This window comes from Dipteris shenzhenensis, chromosome 32, assembly GCF_047967505.1.
Source record: "Dipteris shenzhenensis isolate YYH24624 ecotype China chromosome 32, Dip_SZ_1.0, whole genome shotgun sequence".
In the NCBI taxonomy this organism is placed as follows: Eukaryota; Viridiplantae; Streptophyta; class Polypodiopsida; order Gleicheniales; family Dipteridaceae; genus Dipteris; species Dipteris shenzhenensis.
In genome coordinates this window covers 43,933,612-43,959,374 of record NC_141627.1, presented here as the reverse complement: position 1 = coordinate 43,959,374, position 25,763 = coordinate 43,933,612, and the positions used below count along the sequence as shown (strand labels likewise).

At 46.2% G+C, this 25,763-nt stretch overlaps 1 protein-coding gene across 1 annotated transcript in view; it reads left to right on the top strand.

Moving 5' to 3' along the window:
• The first annotated feature begins 2,655 nt into the window (after nt 1-2,655).
• LOC147880810 (putative oxidoreductase At1g06690, chloroplastic) overlaps nt 2,656-25,763 on the top strand; it is a 118,537-nt gene continuing 95,429 nt past the window's right edge. Inside the window, exons 1-2 of the mRNA XM_087370668.1 lie at nt 2,656-2,758; nt 3,398-3,510. Coding sequence (XP_087226794.1) covers nt 2,664-2,758; nt 3,398-3,510 — 208 coding nt within the window. The 5' untranslated portion in view covers nt 2,656-2,663. The remainder of the gene's footprint in view (nt 2,759-3,397; nt 3,511-25,763) is intronic.

Below are 25,763 nucleotides of genomic sequence, written 5' to 3'. Positions count from 1 at the left end.
ACTTGAGCACACATGTACAATCTCTCTCTCTCTCTCTCTCTCTCTCTCTCTCTCTCTCTCTCCCGCCCTATCTACTATCTATCTATCTTTCACACACACTCTCTCTCTTAGTCCACATATGATATTTCTCTCTTCATCACACACCCACGTTTGCGTTGAGTGCAACCTTACAAATAAGGAATATATAGAGAAGAGATGATTGTATAGTGGTAGGTGTTGCTCTTTACCTTCATAAGAGAGGCTGCAAGGATGGGTGCCACATGGCATTGCCCTTTTAGTGCAACCTCACAAATAAGGAATATAAAGATAGAGAAGAAATGATTATATATTGGAAGGTGTCATGTTTAGGCTTTCTAGCCTTAAGGTATGGATTGTTACTTTAAAGGGCAGACACACTTTCTACTCGCATCAAAATGCTATGGAGCAAAAGAGACAACAACATGGATCACATATCACATATTTCCACGATACTTAAAGACGTAAGGTTTGCTCTCTCCAATGAACGAACGAAATGAATGTTCATCTTGTGCTTACCCTTTCCACTTCGACTTAGCAAAGTGAGTTTAGAGAGAGCCAACACATCCATCCCTCAATGAGCAATGCCATATTGCACCGCCCTTCGAGTGCCATGTGCCACCTTAGGTCTCTCTCTCTCTCTCTCTCTCTCTCTCTCTCTCTCTCTGACCTCCAAAAAGAAAAATCAAAATTAAATACAAAGTATTAAAAAAGTATTTCACACACACACACACACGCGTGCGTGCGCACACACACACACATAAACATAACCTCTCTCTCTCCCTCCTCTCTCAAGCTCCCAAAAAGAAATTAAAATTAAAGAATATTTATTTAACACAAAAAAAAACTAAAGATGAAATGAAAAAATATAGATAAATATCTTATATATAATATTAAATCTCTCTCTCTCTCTCTCTCTCTCTCTCTCTCTCTTTCTCTCTCCGTCTCTCTCTCCTCCGTTAATCTTCCATGTGTTAATCTACCACATACTTCCATGATATTTAAAGGTGTAAGGTTCACTCTCCAATCAATGAACAAAATGGATGTCGAGCTTGTGCTTTCCTTTGTTGAGATTATGCTATGTAACCTAGCCATAGTTTTTCCCACATCAGTGGCCAGACTCTTAAACACTTATTCCGAGGTAGGAGCATGAATCTCTCTCTCTCTCTCTCTCTCTCTCTCTCTCTTTCTTCTCTCTCTTCTCTATTGCCCTCTCTCTCTCTCTCTCTCTCTCTCTTTCCTCTGTGTGTGTGTGTGTATCTCTACTGCCCCTCTCTCTCTCTCCCTCCCTCCCTCCCTCTCTCTCTCTCTCAGTGTCTCTCTCTACGCTCTCTCTCTCTCTCTCTCTCTTTGTCCCAGTGTCTCTCTCTGTGCTCTCACTCTCTCTCCCCTCTCTCTCTCTCGCTCTCTCTCTCTATCTATATATATACATGTGATAGTCTCTCTCTCTCTCTCTCTCTTCTCTACTTTTCTCCGTGTGTGTGTGTGTCTCTCTCTCTCTCTCTCTCTCTCTTTCTCTCTCTCTCTCTCTCCCCCCTAGCCCATGGCCCCTTGTTCCTTACGGTGCCGAATGCTCTAGTGCCATGTGGCAATGTGATGCCCTGAGCCCTGGCAGTCCTATAGCATGCCGCCACATGGCTATTCCCCCATAAATCCGCCTGCTCACCACCTTTTTGACTCTCGTGCTGCATCTGCATATGTGGCACACCGATGCCCTATTTTTACCAATGTATGCTGTCCTCATCGAGGACCCGCACTATGGTTAATTGCACTTGTAGTTGCCCCACCTCCGCCACCTCAGCATGGGCCAACTCAAGCGATCCCCCGTGGGCTCCGTAACTTATGCCACTTCACCTCAACCGCGCAGTCTACGATGTCTGTCTGCCCTCTGCTCGCGTAGTCTGCTCCTTGCTTTGCCCTTTTGCCTTTGCCACGAGTCATCGTCATGTAAGTCGTGCAATCTGTCCTTTGCTTTGCCATCCCTCTCCCTCCTCCACTCGATGATATGTGGAAGCTTCACTTTGATGACAGGTGGCACCAAGTGGGCCTCCTCCCTCCTTAATATATAGTAAGATAAGAAGTAAGATAAGATCAGATGGTAAGATAATATAAGAAGTAAGATAAAGATAAGATAAGAAGAAGTAAGATAAGACAAGAATAAGAAAGATAAGAAGATTGCCATGTCAATGCTGGGAATGCCTATGGGAATGCACTCTTAGGGTGGTTACACATAGCCAAAGGGTGCCCCAGAGGTGCCCAACTTATGGGCAGCCAAGAAAAGCTTTGGAGAGTCTTCAATGGGCAGGGGTGTTACACACCGCCCAAGCAAGAATCCTTATAAAAATGGAGCATTTAATGGGGAACGATCCTCTACTAAACTTGGGCAGCCAAAGTTGCCTCCCCAAGAAATCTCTTATCATGGGCATGAGGTGGCAGCTGACTCAGCTTTTGGACTCCCCCAAATTTTTGCGCGCCCATCCACACCAATGGAACATCCTTGATTGGCTGCCCCCACTTACGATGGGCAGGCACTCTTTGGTGTGTAAAGGGCCTTATGTGAACATAAAGAGCTATACGCAAGCTTATAAATAGCTATACGCGAGCTGTTGGGGTGGGGAAAAAGTACATAGCTCTAGAGCTCAGCAGCCATGGCTCGAAGTCTGGATCATAACGTCACACAGCCAACCGTTAATGTTATTCGAGGGCACGTTATGGGTGTCGGCACTTGGGCTTGGGGAGATAGGTGCGTCTGCCTATGGCTCTTTTCTCTTACGTAATGTGAAATGCGTCTATCCTCTCCTCTGATCGAAGGAAACATCTGACGTCTTCTCCCGTCAAGAAAATGTTTAAACTGCGACCAAGTTTTACGTGGCCCTGCGGAATGAGCTGGCAAAGTGAACGGAGTGTTGAATATCAATTCTGTCTATTGCCTCAATGATAGCTTCGTGGAATGTTGAATGCGCTGTGCCGAGTTGTATATGCTCAATTGTCTACTAGGTACACTCTAGTTTGGCACGGGAACAATATCATGAGCAACTCTTTCCTCTCTTCAACTATCACCTACTTGTAAAATGGAGCTTATCCTGCCTCGGACATTTCATTCGACGAGAAGTTGTCTGCTGACGTATTGCTTTGCTCACACAATGATTTTGTGTGTTCACCTATTTTGAAAAAGGTGGCCTTCACTATGCTTTCAGGCCGGCCATCCCCATATTAGTGAAAATCTATGGCGTAAGCAACAATTTTGTGTCTGTTCAGAGAGTAATGTCTCAACTCGCAAGATAATGATAAACATCTGTTGTGTTGATCGGTGTGTGCTGATTGTACGGGGCTTTATTCAAGAGATTGATTCTCGTTTGATTGAAAAACTTTGAATCTTCAGGAAAGTTTGGAGTTATGAACCTGAAAGCATGGAATCTGAAGCAGAAGCGGCCTTTAACAAGTCAATTGAGTCTGGCATTACAATGTTTGACACTGCCGCTATATATGGGAATGGTACGTGGGCAAGTGCTTCATGCTGGCAACCTCACATCTTGAATTAAAAATTTCGCTTTATTTCATGGCTTGTGGAGTTGTTGACATATAATATAACCGGTGCTAGGGGAAAAGCAAGAATGGATTTGCTTTCTTAGATGAACATTAGTTACTCAAGGCAGATTCCCCCTGTATTGCAATTCCTGTCAAGTTGCTGGAATTGGCATGTCAGGCAGCGTTGGATCGTGCACAAGCAAGGACCCTAATTGCAGTGTGGAGCTCACAGTTGGCTTGCAAGGATATCTGCATGGTGACCTTGCATGTGGATGCATGCATCATGCATTGATGATGTGTAAGCTTGCACTGGGATTTTTGGTTTGCATGTAGTTAATGCATTTGTTAAAACCCGCATTCAAGTACAATAAATTGCGTGCATGGCCATACAACTAGCATGCATTGGCACCTATGCAAGAGAAACGGAATGCAAAGCTTTGCTTGTGCATATGTGCACGAATTTGTGTCAAGGCACGTTTCAGCACTAGCTGCATGAACATGCTTCTCTAGACAGCTATAACCTTGAGGAGTGCCTATGAGCCATCTGTCTGCAGTCTTTTGTTGCTGAAAAGATGCCACCATCATAGAGCTTTGTTATTGCTGTTCTCCAACGACCTGCTCTTGCTCTATGGCCAGCTATTGCTTTCAGCCTCATTTTTGGCCTTGTTACCGAGATATTTACTGCTTACAGGCTGTAATATGGCCTGCCATAGCCTTTTTCCTCTTGCTTTTGAATTTCTTTACCATCTTCTCACTTGCAGGATGAGCACGGATGATTCTCCTTGTTGGATGATGAATCAGAAAGGCTTTTGCAGATCCTTCTCATTCAAATTTTAGCTGCACAAAGATGATTAGCCAGGATGACGACCATGAAGGAAAATAACATAGCTAATGGCACCCTCTAAGCTTTGCACCCCTTTCACATTGCCGAGGCCATCTATCAAGCTAGAGACTATGGGAGGGGATGCTCTCGATGGCTGGGCCGATTGAACATCCCATAGTCCCCTCATTAGCCCTTCTGGGTAGCCGCTTCTCTAGAGGGGCCTTGGCCCTCTACTCTCTTCACTCTCTAGCCTCCTTTATGGTGAACATCTTGTGAAGAGTGTATTTGATGTGGCTGCTGCATTTGTTGTCTATAAATTCAGCTTTAGACTTGTGCATGTATTCGAGATTCACTCTTCTGGTTTCAATTTATGCATTCCCTTTATGTCAGTGATTTCTAATATTTACTGCTGTCATCCAGCCTTTTGTTGCTTGTTGCTCTCTCTTTAGTTATTTTTTACTCAATAAGATCTGTTTATACTGGGAAAAATAGAATGGCTGTGTGGGAGATGTTGATCTTCTCCTTCAAGAGCCTTAAGCGTGCAGCTCCTCTTCATATGTATTGAACATAGATATTAAGGCAAGGATACCATAAAGCTTCTTTCTTCTCCACCTCGGTCCTCTCCACCTTTTTCATGCATGGCTAGTTAATGAAAGTCACTTTCGAGAGAATTGGGGTTCCTATTAATCTTTTTGGTTCCCCCCATGTGAGCTCTTACGGATAGTACAGTGACTAAAATCTAGACACACATGGGTTGGTGTGTTGACTTCTGATGCCCTCTCTCAATGTCCAGAACATGAACCGCCTTGTCCCCATGCAGAGTCCTAATGCTTCCTCTCACAAGTGCTTTTGTAAATATGTTGGGGCAGTTATATGAGGTAGGACAATAGACCAGCAGATTTGCTACCAAAACACCTAAGCCTGGATCCTCAGATAACTTCCAAACCCTGCTCAGCTGCATGCTCCGTTGTGGAGTGTCAGTGGCCTCTGCAAGCCTCATTGGCATGGGCTCAACAGCCCTTTGTATTAAAGGGAGGGAACCTCAGTCTGTCCCCCCCATTTGCTGGCCAATGAGCCTTTCTAACAGACCCTCTGGTTTCTAAAATCGTTGACTGGTTTGTGGGTGTGCCCATCTGGCTGACCAGACTAGGCCCTATTTAAGACCCATTCCAGCCGTGGCCATATTCTTTGCCACTACTGTTCATATGTGCCAGCCATTCTTGTGCATCTTCTGCTCTGTTATGCTGCAGCCTATGCTGCCCACATGGCAGCTCACTTTTCTGTGACAGACAGCCCATGTGCCAGCCTATTAGCTGTCTGCATGGTACCTTAAATCGTTGACTGGTTTGTGGGTGTGCTGATCCCCCAGACTGTGGTTATTTTGTCTGGCCGACCTGATGGTTGGCTGACGAGACCAGTCCCTATCTAAGGCGTATTCCAGCCACTTTCTGGACCCTTCTGCTGGCTCCATCCTGCTCCAAACCAGGCCTGTATCTTGCCACTGTTGTTGGCTTGTCTGCTTTGCCCATGTGGCCATATCATTTGTCACTCCCGCTGCTTATCTGCTAGCCATACTTATACATCTTCTTTTCTCTTATGCTGCAGCACATGGCAGCTCTTCTTGCTGCTACAGACAGCCCATTTGATTGCCCATGTAAGCAATCCACATGGCATACCTTGTATTGGGCTACATCCATGTTGACAGTCACCTCCCACCTCCGAGATCCCAGACGAGGAGGACATGGGGGAGGATGACTTGCTGTAGGAAAACGCCTCTGAGGGAGGCCATGCGGGCGGAGAAAGAGGAAGACACTGGGGCTAGATGGAGAGAGAGAGAGAGAGGAGTGGCTGCCATGCAGGCAGCATATGGGCCATATCGTTGCACATCTTTTCTCTTATGCTGCAGCACATGGCAGCTCTTCTTGCCACTACAGACAGACATGTGACTGCCCATGTAAGCAGTCCGCATGACAGCCCTTGTATTGGGCTAGATCCATGTTGACAGTCGCCTCCCCATTTTTGAGCCCCCAAATGAGGACGACGTGGTGGAGGATGACTTGCTGTAGGAAAAGGGCTCTGAGGGAGGCAAGGCGGGCCAAGAAGAGGAAGACACGGGGGCTGAACAGAGAGAGAAAGAGGAGGAGGAGTGGATGCCATGCAGGAAGTATGCAAGGCTGCGACATGGGCAGCACATGAGGCCATGTCAGAGGGCTGCCACATGTGCAGCATGCAGGCTGCTTTGTGTGCTGCAGGGCCAGGGGAAGAGGCAGCAACAAGGGCTGCCAAAGGACTGCTTATAGGCAGCAGCAGTCGGCAGAGGCCAAGGGCCAGTTGGGTCTGCAACAGTCAGCAGACAGCAGCAGTAGGCTGGAATGGCGGCTGTACAGCTCTGTACGGCCGACCATACAGACAGGTTGGGCAGAATCAGGGCATGGCCGGCCTGCTTCTGGTCGGCTGCTGCAGGGATCTAGTTGGCCAGTCAATAGATCTCATCGACCAGATCAAGGGGCTGTCCAGCCCTGTATAAGGGCCCCCTACTGTGGATGTCCAGTTGTGCAAGTACCTTCCTGGGTGCAGATCTTCACAAGGAAGGACAGCATCAAGGAGGGCATAGGAGAGGAGAAGAGCATATGCAGGCCTCTTGGAGCAGCATTCAGTCCTACCTTGGAGATCCTTTTGGAGGACACTACAGGCCATTGTTGGGCCACGTATCTGAAGGAAGGTGAACAGCAGTAGGACTGTGGGTGAAGCCCTCTGTTTTGGTGCAAGGTTGAGCAGCAGCAAGTTGTTCTTGTGGCATGCTTTGAGCAGGGTATTTTGTATCGTTCTTGTGAGAGCATAATTAATTCTGTTGGTTGTCCACATGGCTGTCTATTCTCTAGATGTAACACTTGTGTACACAAGATGGAGTGAGATTTTTTTTTTTGGGCAAAAAAGAGACTTGGGGCTGATAGTGCCATCTCAATCCAGTAGCAACCTCCGAGAAGAAGGGAGAACTCGAAGAAATACAGTCCTCCTAGAAGAGGCTGCCTGTGAAGGGCCTTGCATGCTAGCCCATATTGCTATCAAAGTGTGAACCGTGTCACTCCAAATACCCGTGAACACTTGTGATGGGTGTATCTAGGTGTCATCCAAGGCCTCTGTGCATCTGGCTCTCCAAATGTGCCAAGAGGAAATGCTAGCCAAAATCTCCCAAGAGGTGTCCACTGACACATGTGAAGCTCTGAAAGGAATATGTGGTACATCTTGAAGAGAGCAGGGCTCTATCACCTGTCGGCGGATCGAGAGTGCCCAAGAAGAAGGCTCACCCTCATAAAACACCTGGGGTCCAGTAAGGGATAACCATGCGACAGAGCCCCAAGTCATGAAGAAAGGGAAAGTATGCAAAATGCTGAGTATCCGAGCAACTCCTTTCCAAACAATTCTTGCTTGATTGCAGTCCCAAAGGCAATGTTGCACTGACTCCTCTGCAGAATGACAGCGAGGGCAAGTGGGATCAGCCCCAAATCGTGATCTCCATAGGTTCATTGCAATCCCTCCATGAATAGAAAGCCAAAAGAAAAGAGTGATCTTTCTATTTTTGAGGGATTTCCAGAGCCTCCTTCAGAAATTCCTACGCAAATCTGCGGTGATGAAGAAGCTATCTCAATGGGGGGCTCTGGAGGGAATCCAACCTCTACTGCTCAGCTGAAATCTCCTGGCATTACCAACTGTGAAACAAAAGAAGGGAATCCCCCTCTCTCGGTGCCCATGATCTATCCACTCCCACTCTCTTGGGTCCCACTGCAAGCACTTGATAGGTGCACCTCCATATAACCACAACCTCCAAGATCCCAAGGCCAAGAGCAGAGGGTCGTGGTCTAAGTACCATTGCAAGCCCGCTCCATGGTCCACAAAACCAGCAATCCTGACAGGCTGAAAGGAAACCTCTAGAAGAATATCATCCGTGGATCTAGAGAGTACCTCCATCCCCAACGTCAAAGACCAGAGCATCTTCCCCGAGACTTCGAAGAGTGATCACCTGTAGAGGAACTGCTGTCCTCGAAAAGGCTCCCATCCAAGTGGTGGAAGTAATAGGCATCTCAACTGTCCAATCCACCGGGATGGCTGCATCTATCTACTGAATCCTGCGTGCTACCCCTCTGAGGTGACTCACGGACTATAGCCTCTGATTCTCTGGTAGCCTGATAAAATCCTTCCAAGTGCCTATTGTGTAGGGGGGGCCTCTCTCCCATCCAGACCACTGCATGTAATGGGAAGTGCCCAGAGGTCTGCCATGCTCATCAAGTATACTATCATTCCAAATGATCGGCTGCCTATCAATCTCTTCAAGGGTAGAGGGCGGAACCCTTCGAAGAGTATTCGTGAAGCTCCCCCAAGCTTTGAGGATGGCAGTCATGAGAGGAGAGGTAGGAGACCTGAGAGAGGCGGAAGTAAAAATCCAGCGAGGGCTGTCCACCCAATCATCTCCTAAGGTAGGTGTGCAAGCCTGAATGCGTCCAAAAAAGAAATCCTTCCAAGGTTCCTGCTCAGGCATGAGTTCCCTCACCACCACATTACAAAGCAATGCCCTGCACTGCAAGTCCGGGTCAATGATATTAAGGCCCCCTTCCCAAGTAGGGAGAATAATGGTTTCCCAGGCCACCCTCGCTACAACATCTGCCATGCCATCAAGTCCATTCCATAAAAAATTCATGATTGGTCTAATGAGCTGAGTGATGCAATCCCTAGACCGGCACCAGCAAGAACACACAAACCAGGCGGTGGCCAAGAGAACCTGGTTCACTACCACAACTCTAGAGGCAAGGTCGAGTTTGGCTGAGCTCCAAAAAAGGAGCTTTTTCCTTATACTTTCTAGTACTGGGGCAAACTGCTGTGCTGGAGAGATGCCCAATCCTACATGGCATCCCAAATATCTGACAGGAACACCCCTCTGAATCCAAGAAAAGCCAATGTCAACTCCCCAGTGACACGACCCCGTAGGATCTAAGCCTATCACTGACCTGGAATCTCGTCCTCAATACAACCAGAATCATAGCGCAGGTGCGTCGATCCTCCCGACCACCCCCGGGCACGTGGGCTACAGTTCGACTCATCCATAGGCCCGTATCTAACCCAGGCGTCCCATACCACCTGAGTCGTCCAGAGGACCTTCGATACACCACCTATGATCCGCCATGTAGATGGCTAGAGTCCTGGCCTCGGTCCAAGCCCCATCCATCAGTTGAGGAGGGCTCAACTGATCTACACAATAGCACTGGCCCTCCCTCTATATAGAAGGAAACCCGCTATAGATAGCACAATGCTATGAATAGCTCCCTCCATGTAAAGCGAGCACTATATGTGAGTCAATCTATATATATAGCAATCTTGGCTAAAAATAGCCATCCAGCCCTATGCTATCCCGTAACCCACGTTAACCTGCTATCCAACCCTAGGTACACCATGCACATGACATACTCCCCTTCCTCTAAGAACTCACTCCTGAGTTCACCAGAAAGCCCGAAAACTCTCTGTGAAGATGAGTCAATGCCAATAACTATACTCTGACTATCAGTTTGAGTGTGCTATACTTTCCATGAGATTCCAATCAAAGAGAATCTAAGGCCAAAGCCACAATCTTTGATAACCAACCCAAGGAAAGTAAATCTCTCAATCTGAACAAGGTTACATATCGTCGAGTATTCTCCTCGAGAAATCCAATAACGCGTGAATCCTCAGAGTTAGTTCCGTTGACATATCCCGTACACAAGCATGGTAAAATCTGTACCTGAAGGTAAATGATTCTATCAACCTTATCTATTGAGTATCCTTGAGCTCAAAATCTTAGGTTGAGATCGAGGAATCATTGTTTGAACAACCCCATCAATTGAACCCCTCAAGGCCAATTTTTGGGTTGCAATTTCTATCAACCCTAATTCTTGAATTACTTAGTATTCAGAAAATCCCTCAACGGAATACCCTTGTAATTCAAATTCTTGGGTTGAAATACATGACAGACTTTCCATCGCAGAACAATTAGGTGTCCGTTCATAACTGATGATGGAAGAATCTTCATGGAAGGTGCAATGGGCAAAATCCTGACCAAAGATATGGTGGTCCCCTTGATCTATCCTCGAAATGCCCCTACATGAGGATAATCAGTAAAAATTCAGTTGGCTATATCCAATCAATGGTACTATTCTAGACATGAATATAGTCAACCATCATAGGAATAACATCCTATGTGATTCAAAGACTACGGAAACATACAATCTGAAATCTCTTAAAACAAGATCCACTATCGAACATCCTGTATAAACTTGTGCACAATAAACCGCTCCGATCACAGGATCATCCAGTTCTTAGGATCTCTTATCTAGGAACATCAAGTTCCAAACAAGGCACTGACATACCATCATCAGAAGATATGCGGTAACCCTCCTTGAGATTAAGTCTAGACTATGGACCTCCAGGGTTGAACCCAAAAAAATACATGGCTTCACTCAGGGTAAAGAATCTTAGTCAGCCTTGTAAAAAAAATCTAATCAGGTTGCTCCCAATTCAATTCAGCCTACTTGTACTTCACCCTAGAGGTCCTTGGGTATTATTTCATGCTGGATTATACCACCACATCAGAGAATCTTAAATGTAACATACCTTAGTGTCCCATACCACCAAAGTATACTACAAATAAAAAACTCAGTGGACAATATGAGTAAATCAGGTAGCCAATCCCTCTTCAACTCAGATGATTCCAGATTGAGTCAGGGTGGCAAATCCATTCTCAATCTTTTTCTTAATGTGATTATATCACCCCCTTGTGTTACAATACCCCAACCAATAGGTTAAAGAAGAAAACCCAGTAGGTAGCATCCCTAACAACTCTTGAATCCTGACTATACATCCTGACTATACACGACCTCGGGCTAAAAGAGTGAGAATCAGAATGACCCCGCCTTTGGACATGATTCAAAGAAGGTATCCAACAAGACTCATCCTGGTCTAATCAATAAGAACCTTCATATGTCCAAACGATAACTTGAAGAAACACCATAACTCACAATCACATCGAGATCAAAACTTCAAATAGAAACCAAACAGGAATCTACACACCAAGATTCGAGAAAGGGAAATCCAATTGTCTTAGTTAAGTCCAGTTTAAGATGTAACAAAGTCTCAGGCATCCTCAATGTACCATATATCTAAAAAACTGCAAGATATATGGGACAAAAGTACACGTTATATAATTTGAAAAAACCAATCAAATTATAAACGCCACTTAGTTACAAATTAACCAAAACCTGGTCAATTTAATAACAAGACAATTTAGAACATAATTCATACAAAATTGGGGAGCTTCTTGAACCAAGAGTGGTTCAAAAGATCCAGTCGAGCAAAAAAATAATTAGGTGTCGGTCAAAACTGATGATTTCAACTTCTTCATCGCTTCTCAATAACTCGGAAGCGATGTAAAGACTCTAAAACAAGCTGTCTACATTTAGAACAGCATGAGCCTTCTTCAATATATTTTTGGTACTGAGGGGTTTTATAGTAGTGAAGAGCTGCCCTGAGTTCATCCATCAAGGAATCCATCTCTCATAGCAGGTCATGAGGTCTACGAGGATTAATCTCCGATGTAGCCTCATCCTCCATCTCAATAAAACAGTAATCCAACATAGGTGTCTCATTACTTTGATGTCCTTCCATGGCTGGAAAATATCTCGCACGGGAGAGGGACTAGAAGAAAAACAGCTGTGTCCAAACACGTGCTCTTCACACTAGCAAAAGAGAATCGGGTGCAGCGTGGAATCAAGGAAGAAGGTGAGTAGAGGACAGCAAGAAAGATGGTGGAATCTGATAGGCTGATCTCAGACGGAAAGAGGGTGGGAATTTCGCCTTCATGCGCTGAAGTGCTGAAGTGAGAAAGAGAGAGAAATCCCGGGTATATAAATAGCCAGGAAGGGCCATCAAAAGCTAGGCGAATTTAGGGTGGGTGCTTGATTTAGAGCAAGTGCTTTCCTTGCTAGAGAAAAACAAAAAAGCAACCTGCTTTTTTTTACCAAAAAACAGTCTCGCTTTTAATAGATCCTGTCCCGCTTTTCTCCAGCCAGCCAAAAATAGCCAAAACGCGCTAAAATCAGGCCATACGCTCCTTCCCAAAGCCAAGCGCCTGCCCCCAATCATATCGGCCTGTCTCTGATGCCCGAATCTCCTAGACAAGCCGCTTTCTAGGCTTATGAACGCTCTCTCTTTCCTCCTACTTCTCAACTGCAGCAAATCTAGGTCTCTAGGGTAGGAATCTCATCCTTGAGAACCTAGAGCGAATTCTTTCCCTAACCAGCGCACTCTCACGCATCCCCACACAGCCAATCACATCAACAACCCAAGCGTGGGAAGTTATAGGTCAGAAACGATCCATCCTCATATCTCTTGCTGAAAGCATCAAGTCTTCTCATTGCCTACCCTTCTCAGGGAATCACGATTTTCAAACACGTAGCAACCGAGAGAGCACACAGCCTGTGGACTTCTATTTCTTCCACAACTCTCCCAATCATGAGCGCACATCATTAGCCAACGATTCAGCCCATACATGAGCGGAAATTCAGATTTGCAAAAGCAATCTCAAAAAGCGTACCTGGAAGACATCTTTTCTGCATACCTCGCGTTGAATTCAATTGTGATAGGATGGCTCTGATACTAGATGACACGACCCCGCAGGATTTGACCCTATCACTGACCTAGAATCTCGTCCTCAATACAACTAGAATCATAGCGCAGGTGCCTCGATCCTCTTGACCACCCCCGAGCACGTGGGCTATAGCTCGACTCATCCATAGGCCCGTATCTAACCCAGGCGTCCCATACCACCTGAGCCCATCCAGAGGACCTTCAATGCACCACCTATGATCCGCCATGTAGATGGCCAGAGTCCCGGCCTAGGTCCAAGCCCCATCCATCAGTTGAGGAGCGCTCATCTGATCTACACAATAGCACTGGCCCTTCCTCTATATAGAAGGAAACCTGCTATAGATAGCACAATGCTATGAATAGCTCCCTCCATATAAAGCGAGCACTATATATGAGTCAATCTATGTATATAGCAATCTCGGCTAAAAATAGCCATCCAGCCCTATGCTATCCCGTATTCACGTTAACCTGCTATCCAACCCTAGGTACACCATGCACATGACACCCAGCCTGGAGTGTCCTCATCACTGATCCAAAAGCCAAAGGATTTATGCCAATTAATGTGTGCCCCTGCAGCTGAGTAAAAAATATCCAAGGCTGTCCGGAAAGAATCAAGTGACTGCGAAGAGGCCTCAATAAAAATAGCAGTGTCATCAGCCAACTCATAGTCAAGAAGCTCCTGCTCCTGTCTCAAGGGCAATCTCAACCCATAAAGCTCAGCCTGAGATTTAAGGAAGATACTCATAGCTTTGCCACAAAGAGAAAGAGGAAGGGGGCTCAAGGGCATCCCTGACGAACTGATCTGGAAATCTGAAACCTGTCACCCCTTACCCCTCCAATCAAAACCTGGTTGTGGGCTGATCTGTAAAGGGAGGCCACCCCTCTAATCCATGCATCTGAAAATCCAAACCGTAGAAGAGTGCCCTCAAGAAAACCCCAATCTACTCTGTCATAGGCTTTCTCAAAGTCCAGGAGTAGAACTGCCAGCCTCTACCCGCTCTGCATAGCCCACTCTGTGGCTTCCCAAAAGGAAAATATATGATCAAATATGCTCCTGCCATGCACAAAGCTTGTCTGAGTATCATGGATGAGGTCTGGAAGAAGGGGCTGCAACCGGATGTTGATCGCCTTGGCCAAGATTTTGTATAGAGTGCCCAAAAGGGGTCTCCAATGGGATACAAAATTCCTGTTGCCACCTTTCGGGATGAGGTGTATGAGTCCCTTGGTCAGTGAGTCAGGCATCTCACCCAAGTCCCAAATGCCCTGAAGTAACATGATCACCTATCTCATCCCCAAAGGCTGTAAAAAAAGGAGTAAGACCATCGGAACCAGGGCATTTGCCCTTATGAAGGGCGGAGAGAGCACTCTTGAACTCTGTGTTGGTAAAGCGTGCATCAAGTGAGCATATCATCTCTGGTGTGACCAACACAGGTAAACTCTGCCAAATCTCAACTCTAGCCACATCTCTGGCCTGTGTCTCAGGATCTGCGGAAAGAAGGGAGGCATAGAAAGCTGTTGCTAAGTGCATGACGGTATGCGGATGAGATTGCAAAACGCCGTCAGAGTCAATAAGCTGCCTGACACTCTCTCTACTATGTCTGGGACCAAGTGTAGAGAAAAAGTGTTTATTGACTCTCCCTCCCATCTGTATCCAAAAGGACTCTCGTGCATGGAAGGCATACTCTGCTCTCTGATCAAGCAATGTCTGCAAGTGAGCCCTTGCCGTAGCAAGGCGCTCCTGTACCCAAGCATTTGATGGTCGTTTCTGCTCCTCCCTCTGCAAGGCTGCCAACTGCCGGCGGATACCAATCTCCCGCCTGAGTACCTCACCTCGCCGAGCACTAGCAACAGAGTGATAAAAGTCACTGATACTGGCAAGTGCTGTGGCCACATGTGAGGGACTGGCCACCCCCCCTGCATGTGAGAAACCCAGGTCTCCAAGACTGCCTTTGTGAGGGTCTCATCCGTGTATAAGGCATTGGGGATCCTAATACTGTGAGACCGTCCTCTCAGATGGGGCTTTGAGATGGACAAAGCTACCGGAAAATGGTCGGAAGTGGAAACACCAGGTGCAATGCAAACTGTCCCCCCTCTATCAAGAGCCCAGTCATCCACATAGAATCTGTCAATCCGGGCATGGATAGGCATCTGCACCCTATGGTTCGACCATGAAAACAAAAGTGACTGAGATTGAACATGAAATGCATCATATGACCAAACATCTCTGCCACTGAATCTGAACAAGAAGGCATCCCAAGCTGTTCTCTCGAGGGAATGAATAGCACCTTCTCTGCCCCCTTGCTTATCAGAAGGTGCCTCAACCATGTTGAAGTCACCTCCAATAATCCACGAATCTTCAATGTCAGCCCACGAGAGCAACTCTTTCCAAAACAGGACACGGTCCCCTCTGTTGTTCAGAGCATAGAGGTTGAGGAAACCAACCTTACATCCGTTAATTAGAAGTAGAATCCACTGGGCCCTGGAGGGGGTTATGGTACCGTGTCCAATGATCAAAGGGAGAATAGAATTTGAAACTGATATGCATGTACCTCCTCTGGTTCCCAAGGCAGGAAGCCAAAAAGTCCGGCCTGAAAGCAACTTACCTGACTTAGAGCAATCTCTGACATCCAGTTTGTGTTCCCGAAGAAAAAGCATGTCTAGGGAACCACCTGAAACACCTGGATGGAGCTGATTCCTGATCAGCTGTCTACGACGGCGATGAGGGATGCCGCCCAATCCCTGTATATTCCAACTGGCTATCCTCATCGGCGGGAGGAAGCGGGTTGGAATACCTTACCCGACCTGGTGAAAAAGAACCCTCCACCGGAGTTGACCTCCTGCCATACACACGAGGTCCAAGGGGAGGAAAGTCCACAGGTGAGAGAGAGAAAGATCTCTCAAAAGGGATGCCGATAACTGGCTATCCGAAAGTGGATGGTACAAAATCATCATCTGGGAGGTCAGAGGGGTCCTCCAGAGCGGAAAAGGAGTTCCGTTGAGCCAGTCCTGGGGAGGGGGTACGAAGGATTCCTACCGAAGCAGGGAGAGAACAGACCCCCTTTCCTCTATCTACAGAAGGAGGCACCTGTACTGAGTCCTGATTAAGAAGTGCTGTGGATGAGGTGCCAACAACCTGGGCTGCTGAGGAAGGTACAGCCTGATCCTGGGATGGAGTCGAACAAGGCTCCTGAACACTAGTCTCCTCCCGAGGCTCCAAGGGGGTAGCCTCCGAAGCGGTGGATGTGTGATCTGAAGTAGAGGACCTAACCGCGATCGGAACCCACCGTGGGCCAGAGGTGGTGCGGGGTGCAGGAGGGACTCGTGTAGCCCTAGGAGGAGGGCGAGCTCGTGTCTGAGCGGTGGCTGTGGAGTGGTAGGTCCTGCTCTTGCTCTCTGTCGTAAGCTAGTACGAGCTGGTTGCCTTTTGGGCCTCTTTTTCTTCTTTGGGCAATCTCTGGCGAAGTGTCCCGAGGATCTGATTTGATTTATGCATTGGGTGAACATTGGGAAAAGTCTTTCGCTGTGAGATTTGATTTATGCATTGGGTGAACCTTGGGAAAAGTCTTTCGCTTTGAGATGGAGTGAGATTTGATTTATGCATTGGGTGAATCTTGGGAAAAGTCTTTCGCTATGGGGCCTTCATGTCTTTTAGGATCCAACTAAGAAAAAAAGACTTGCATGATGCCATTGTTAGTTGATCTAGGTGGGTCTTCTAGGTGATACACAAGATCTTGATCTTCTGACCATTGCTCAATATTGGATATTGGCACTACATATCCGATCTCAAGGCTTCTTGGAGTAACCGCTAAGAATAGCTCCTCAAAAGACTACCTCTAATCTACTGATGCCAGGCACCTCTAGACTTGGATTGAGCTTGCTACGCTTCCTACAAAGTGAACAAGTATACCTTTTTTCAAATACTAGAGAATGGTCTCATTTGGAGACCTCAAGGTCTTTAACTCAATGGTTACATGCATTGAGAATTGCCTCCTCACTGGGAAAGTACCCCTCCAAGGTAGAGGATATGCTTTGTATGTCACAAGAATTGGAGGTAAAGGACCATTGGATTTTTGGACTGTGAGACCTCTTTGATGTGGCTGATGAAGATCCAAGGACCAATGTATACTCTGCATAGACGCATCCAAGAGGTTCGTGGTAGATAGATGGTCACGAGCTTGGTTTAGGAAGGGGGCTACCTAAGCCAGTATAATTACAATGTCCAAGTAGGTAGATGGCCACTAGCTTGGTTTACGGAGAGGGCCATAGGGTCTTGGGTTGCCAATGCCAACCTTGGATATGCTCCAAAGATCATTGAGAATGCTTGTTTATCACTCGATTAGAGAGGTCTGCGTCAATGCATCAAAGGGGTTTGTGTTAGGTAGACAGCTGCAAGCTTGGTTTAGGCAAGGCGCTATGGAGTCGTGGTTTGCCAGTGCTGGATCATGGATATGCTCCAAAGGCACATACATGCCACACCTCCCCCACTCAATTCCCATAGTTTTTTGTTCTCTGATCCTTGATACACATAGGAATGCATCCAAAGGCAAACCAATTGGTTACATCTATCCTATTGCTCAAGTTGATGATCACACACCTAAGCCAGTATAATTTACATTGTATATTGTTCCAGCTAGCACAACGCTTCAGCTTTGGGTTGTATCTTAGTGCAGGAGAGAAGCTCATAGGCTCTCCCTTTAGCATTTCAGGCATTGTATTGTGCTTTAGACCGTTTGGTCTTTTAAAGATAATAATTATTATTTTTGGTTTCTTTGTTCCATTTTGTCATGTTTTCAGCTCTGTATGTCTGTGTTCTGTAGCCATAGCAATTATGTGAGATTGTGTCATTGATAAAGCAGTCCACATGCTTGTTTCACAAATTGCCTCACAATCATTGATCTACTTTAGTATCCTTTCCATGATATATCAGGTTGAATAGAAATCTGAAGCTCACAAATATTTTTGCAAGATTGTTTCCAACAAGTTCAGTTCAAAGCTGAGCCTTTCCAGTTTAAAGCTGAGTCTTTCCGGTTCATTTAACCCAGACGCTATGGGCAATTTGAAGATAGAGCGAAGCTTGCATGTTTCATATGCAGTACTATGTAAGAAAAGAACAAATTTTATGGGAGGAGTATTTTCCACAACTTGTATTAGTTTCTGAATGGTACATATTCATTTATCATCAATAGGATGCCATATGGACTATCTTAGATCGCTCCTCACTTGCACATTTGACAAAGTACTTGGGGTAAACCGAGGCATAACGATTTATGAGTACTTGCTGGAGTGGGTATAGGAGTATTTGTGAAGGCAAAGGATCCCAGCAAATCAATATGGAAGAGATGCCCAACACAAAGAAGGCAGTTGCTTTTCTATCTTAGTATCATGAAGTATAGACTTAAGTAGATGGGTAGGAAGTTCCTTGAGTTGTCTAATTGAAAGTTTAGCTAGTCTCCATTATCAATGGGTCTCCACGTGGTTATATCTTTTGACAGCATAAACTATGGATGTACTATTATTTCCTTGTAGCCTCGTTGAAGCCATTTACGGAACTTATATTGGACACATTCAATAAATGGAAGGATTTTAAAAAATCAATAATAAATTTGCATTGGAGAGGACTTGCAACCTGCACATAGAAGGAATAAGATATAAGACAAAGAGATTTGCCATGTCATATAAAGTTGAAGGACTTTGAAAACAAAAAGGAACGTGACAGATCTCTTTTGACCTCTCTCTCATTTCTTTGCCCAAAAAAAAAGGTCCATTTTATCCCAATCCCTTCTCTTCCAAAGCAAAGATCCATCTTATAAGAAATAGTGAAATAAATTAAAAGGTTAAGATTCACTTTGAAGATCAGAATTGAGAGGATTGACTTCAGGAGTGAGGTCAAGGTGAGGAAAGGAAAAAGCAATTGTCCAGAAGATACCCATGCGGACTCTATGGATTTGGATGAAGTAGACTATGTGTCACGAGGACGTGAAAAGAGGACGTGAAAAGTGATGTAAAGTATCTTTGTAACTCAACCTATGCTTAACCCGGGGTTAACCATGGTTAAGTGTTGTAATGGTTTGGCCGTGAGGGACTGGCTAGAGGAATTGCACACTTCCTAGAAGTTCCTAAGGGCAAAGTCTAGGTGCACCACTAGGTCCTAGGGGCAAGGCAAAGGCTTTAAAAGAGGGGTCTAAAAGTTGGGCCCAACGTTGTCCTTGGTATGGGGGTTAGGACTTTAATGAAGGGGCAAATGGCAAGGAGGAGGTGCCATTTGTCAAGCATGTGTATGCATGCCCTTCCCCCACCTTCCATCTCTCTCCCCTCATTCTCCCAGAGGTGTAGGACGTTTTCAGTTGTTCTTGTGCAGTTTTTGAGCTGTTTGAGCTGTTTTAAGCCTGTTTTCAGCCGTTTTAACACTGTTTTGACTGTTCCAAGGCTAGTACGCACTTCTAGGAAGTGCCAGGACTCTTTTTTGAACTTTTGGAAAATTTTCGTACAGATTGCACAGACGTCCGTATGGCTGTACGGAATCCGTACAGACGTGTTCAGCTGCCTCCAGTAGGTGCTCGGAGTTGTCTTTTGCTGTGCTGGACCTTTGTGCACATGTTTTTGGCTGCGTGGTGGCTTCTGGAGCTGTTTTGGAGCTGTTTTGGACCAGTGCAGGCTGCAGGAGGAACTTTCCCTGTCGCTTTTGGCACCTTCTCTTAGGAGGACTCATGCACAGATCCCGAGGCAATCATTTCGGGGTAGATCTGTGAACCATCTTTTCTCTGCAGCTCTTTCTTGTTCACCCTCCGCTCTCTACCTTCATTTCTCTCTTCTCCTGATTGCTGGAAGACACCTGCACCCTGCAGGGAGCTTGGATAGAGGATAGGTGCGAGGAAGGAGCTCTCCCCTCTGCCACAGTCAGCAGGAGTTGGTTCCAGGTTTGGTTTTTCCTTGTTCTTTCTTGCTTTACAGCTTTTTGCAGTGCATGCGTGTTGTGTGCAGTCCTTTCAGGACTCCAACAGGTTCTAAAGCACCCAAAGGCAAGGGTGATCCTGTGGAAGGCCTAAGGACAGTGTGGATGCATGTGATAGCCTGAGGCTGCCTTGAGCTCAGTTTGCCAGTGGTTTGGATGCGTGAATGCCTCTAAGTTGTGTCAGATTAGAAGTGAATGCCTGAGTATGCCTTGCCAGTGGGAATTCTAGTGGTGCACGGGGATTAGATGCCTTGAAGACAAGTAGAGGATTTGCAGAGAGGAACAGTGCAAGGTTGAACCCTTGTTGTAAAGCATTTCCATTCAGAAGCATTAAATAAATACCATAAGGGGCGCCAAGGCATTTGGGGCCAGTGGGTGCACTGTGTATCATTTTCATTGAGCAGGGGCATTCTAGCCTCCATCCAATTATTTCTCAAGTTGTTTCTAAGTGGTATTGTTTAAAGTTAGTGGTTGGAAATGATGCAATGTGGCTGTGAATAATGAATATGCAACGCAAGTTATGGTCTACTGCCCTTTAGGAAACTGAAGGCCGGTTTCAGTGGTTCCGTTGCCGGGACATCACCATCTTCCCACAGAGGTGAGCCTTGGAAGTGTTGGGTGAAGACAACCCCATTGCATTTTTGTTACAGCCCTACCATCAACAATCATGTCGCACCGCGAGCGATCACTGCCTACCTCTGAGCAGGAAGCAGACAGCTTTGAGATGGAGCACAACACCAGTGAGGGTGAAGAAGAGCAAAATGATGAGGGACAGCATGTTTCTCCTGAGCATGCCACTGAGGATTCGCAGGACGAGTTAGATGAGGCAGAGGAGCTTGATCCCAATGCCCTTTTTCAGTTACAAATGCAAAGTGCAGTGGGAGCCTTGTCACAGCTGCAACAGACTTTCATGGAGATTATGCAAGCTTATCCTGGTGGTAATGCTCCCCCTACAAGCAAAAAGACAGCTGAGAAGAAGCAGACAAAGCATAAGAAGACTTAGAGGCGTGTATCTTTCAGTAGACAGCCACCAGAGATGCCCACAGTCACCCCTGTAGTGGGTAATGTCAATACTTTTCATTCAGTTAATCAAGGACTCAGAGGCGTGTATCTTTCAGTAGACAGCCACCAGAGATGCCCACAGTCACCCCTGTAGTGGGTAATGTCAATACTTTTCATTCAGCAAGTCCTTCCTCAGCCCATGAAGCATCCAGGATATTTTGGCGGAGGATCGGTTTTTCAGTCAATGGTGGGACAGCCCACCGAAGGGCTTGGTATGCCTGGTACATACTTGGGTAGTTTCCAGCCAGGAATGCAGAATTTGCAGCAGCATATGGAGGGTGGAATGCCCCCTGCAAATGCCAATATGATGTATGCAAACATAGGGATGCAGCCCCGTATGCAGACAGGGATGCCAGGGATGGTAAGCAACACTTGGAGTGTGCCACAGATGCAAGGAATGGGATCTAGAATGTGTTGGGGTAAAGGCTCTATGGCCACCCAAGTACAGTTAAGTACACTTAGTACTTTATTTGTTAAGTACACTAAGTACACCGTACTTAGTGTTGTAACCTTATCCCTTTATATAAAAGCTTCACTGTGTGCTAGGGGAGGTACACACATACCTTTTATCCCCACACTTCTTGTTTGCTAATCCTGCTTGTGTGTGTGTGTGTGCTCTCACACTCTCCCTTCCACAACTGGTATCAGAGCCCAAACGTGGGTGTGCCCAAACGTGGGTCTTACCAACAGCCAAGGGGCACCGCCAGCCATCGCTAGGCAGCATCGACAGCCTGCAAGAAACTTGCCCGTACCAGCTTCGTCGATAGCTACTCCTGCTCTCCTCGCCTACCAGCCTCGTCGGTCAGCCATCGCCAGGCCCAGCCATCGCTAGGCTTAGTTCCACGCCGTCAGCAAGCAGCCAACGACACCTTCAGCTGCTACCGCTGCGCTAGCAGCCCTTTGATACCGTGCGTCGCTAGGGCCACAGGCCACGCGGCGCCAGCCAGGGCCAAAGGCCACCGACGCCAGCGGCCAGCATGCCACCAGCGACCAGCGGCGCCAGCCAGCGGCCAGTAGGCCACCAGCGACCAGCGGCGCCAGCCAGCGGCCAGCAGGCCACCAGCAGCCAACGGCGCCAGCCAGCGACGCCATCGGCTCACCAGCAGCCACCGGCGCTAGCCCGGGCCAAGGCCACCAGCAAATCCGTCGTTAGAGCCATACGTGGCCACAGGTTCACGTTATCGTTGGAGAGCTGGAGAGCTCGGGGACAGGTTGTTTTGGTTCACGATCGTATAGAAGCTTGCTTCACCGTTTTTTTTTTGGTTCCTTCTGTTGTCAGTGAGGTAGATCTGCAGATCTACCCCTCCAATGTGAGAGAAATTCTCATTTCTGAACTGTGGAATCAAGGGGTTTTTGCAGCCACAGCCAAGCATTGGCTTCTACACGCACATATTTGCGTATATCCTCCTGATTGGAGTTGATTTGTGCAAGGATTTGATGCATTTTATGACTTACGGGACAGTGGCAGATGCATATGAATTGGGGCTTTTGACATTGTTATGCATATCAGTGTTTGGGGAAACACCTGGATGCTTTATGTGATCAGTGGAGCTTTGGGAAAGCTGTGTATGCACTAAAATCTTCAAAATTGGCTTCTAGTCAAGGGGCTTTTGCCTCATTCAAGTTCTAAACTGTGTAACACAGTTATAGAGGCAAGAGAGAGTCTAATTCTGACAGTTTTGGACAGTTATACAGTCAATTTCTGTTGCTGTACTAGAAAGTACAGTCGGGTACTGTCCGGAGTCAATTTTTTGGAGTGTAAACAGTCACTTTACTGAAGTTTAAAGTGCATAAAACAGTGCTGTTTTCACTGTTACAGCAGGGACATACATTGTGTCAAATCAAGGTACTGCTGTACTGTACTACAGAGCCTCAATTAATGCATTAAGTATTACTTTTCTGGATCTGCAGCCGGCAGGAAACAAACAGTATTTACTGTTAAGTGGGAGAAAATTGCAGGAATTAACTTTTGAGCACAACTACAAGTGCATCTGTGCACTTAGTTTGCAGGGAGTCAGGCACCCAAGTGTGGGTTATATTTTTTGCTGATTGTAATGGCTTCATCCTCGGAATCTTCTCTTCTCAATATTAAAAAGTTGCAGGGTGCTGCTAACTACCCAATGTGGAAAAAGATGGTCCTGAATGTGCTAATTCTCAGGCAGTTTCATGCTCCTATTATACACAAAGGTGTGAAGCCCACTGGCACATCTGATGATGCTTGGGCACTAGCTGATCTGTCAGCAAAGTCCATAATTGAATTGTCACTCCATGAGAGTGTTGTTTGGAATGTGGATGGTGAGAAAACAGCCTGGGGCGTGTGGAAAAAGCTACAGGACACATATGAGCAGCAGAGTGTAGCTACAAAGATATATTGGCTGCGCAAGTTCTTCAATGTGAAGATGAAGGAAGGGACCTCCATGGATGCACATCTCAATGAGTTTAATTCAATTGTCACTCAACTTGCAAATCAAAAATATGTGGTGGATGAGGAAACCAAGGGTATGGCACTCTTGATTTCTCTTCCGGAAAGTTGGGATACATTCACCACAGCTGTAACAAATGCAAACACTTTCATAAGTTTTTCAGATATCACAGGGCTGATTTTGCAAGAAGAGCAGAAGCTGAAAGCTCAAGATGCAGTAAAGCCTAACAATGCCTTAAATGCAAGGGGGAGAAGTCAGCAAAGAGGCAAATCTCAGGAAAGGGGAAAAGGGAGGAGTAAGTCCCGCTCCAACAAAGATGTTGAGTGCTACTACTGTGGCAAAAAGGGACATACTAAAAAGCAGTGCTTTAAACTGAAAAATGATAAGAGAGACAAAGCCAAAAATACTGATGCGTCAGATGCAAAAGCAATTGTACCAGTAAGCAATGGAAAGAGCAGTGTGAAGATTGAAGAGCTTCATTCTACACACGGTTATGACAGTGAGGGAGAGGTTCTATTTCTCTCTACTTTGGATGCTCATTCTCTCCATGCAGGAGATCTTGCAGACATGCACTCTTGGATCATTGACTCAGGTGCCTCATTCCATGTTACACCTTACAAAGAATTGTTTGTAAGATATGCAGCAGGCAGTAATGGAGTCGTTTTTCTAGGGGATAATCATGCATGCAGTATTGTTGGTATTGGAGATGTCAGGCTTGTATTTGCTGATGGTACTCAGCTTATGATTCAAAATGTTAGGCATGTACCCGAAGTCAAGAAAAATCTGATTTCTACTGGCATGTTGGATGATGAAGGTTTTGTGTCCAGCTTTGGTCATGGTTTCTGGAAGGTCACCAAAGGTGCCTTGGTTGTTGCCAGAGGCTCTAAGGTAGACACAATGTATACTCTTCATGCTAAAGTATGTAATCATGCTGATATTCATGCCACCGAGCTGCCGAATATTTCTATGTGGCATAGCCGGATGGGACATATGAGCATAAGTGGAATGGAGCAATTGGCTCGCCTTGGCTACTTACCGTCTCTTAAATTTTCTGATTTAAAGTTTTGTGAGCACTGCATATATGGTAGACAGTTACGGTGTCCTCATAAAAGGAGATTAGGACATAAAGATGCTCAACTTGAGCTTGTGCATACAGATGTGTGTGAGATGCCTAGTCCTTCACTTGGAGGTGCACGGTACTTTGTCACATTTATAGATGATTCCACAAGGAAGGTGTGGTTGTATCCTCTTCGATTGAAGAGTGATGTCTTTCCAATGTTCCAGAAATGGCTTGCTATGGTTGAGAACCAAACAGGCAGAACACTGAAGACTTTGCGGTCAGATAACGGTGGGGAGTATATGTCTAATGCATTCAATGCATTTTGTGATGCTAGAGGTATTAAAAGAGAACTCACTGCTCCCTACAGTCCAGCGCAAAATGGCACTGCAGAGCGTATGAATAGAACCATACAGGAAAAGTCTCGCTCTATGATGTCACATGCTGCTTTACCTCATGGATTTTGGGCTGAAGCTGTAAAAACAGCAGTACACCTCATCAATAGGTCACCAAATAAAAGACTAGATGGCAGAGTGCCAGAGGAGCTTTGGACAGGAAAACCTCCTTCCTATAAGCACTTGAGGGTCTTTGGCTGCACTGCGTACGTGCATATACGCAGAGAAAATCGCAGCAAGCTTGATCCTAAGTCTCTTAAATGCATTTTTCTTGGATATGGTGACAGTGGTGAGATGGGTTACCGCCTATGGGATCCTGTGAATAAGAAGCTAATATGCAGTAATGATGTCTTATTTGATGAGTCATGTATGTTTAAGGCAGCAAATAAGCCTTCTGATGCTTCAGAGGTTGACATTGATGACTCGGGACATCCTGTACAGTTCAGGCAGGCTGCAAATCAGCCACAACAGCAGCGTAATCAGCCAATGCATGATACTGCAGCAGGTCCAAATGGACAGCCCGCAGTGGCGGAAGATGTACTACGGGACATGCCACCTTTGGAAGACCTCCCAGGCATAATTCTGCAGCCTGATCTACTAGAACAGCAACCTGTTTTAGGTGAGCAGCAAGTTGGACAGCAAGACCAATGGGTCCGAAGGTCCACTAGACAAATGAAACCGCCAGACAGATTTGTTCCAGGAGCAGATTTTATTATGCTTATAGATTGTGGAGAACCTTCCTGTTACAAGGAAGCCGTGCAAATGCATGACAAAAGGCTATGGGAACTAGCCATGAAGTCTGAAATGGACAGTCTCCATAAAAATGGTACTTGGGAAT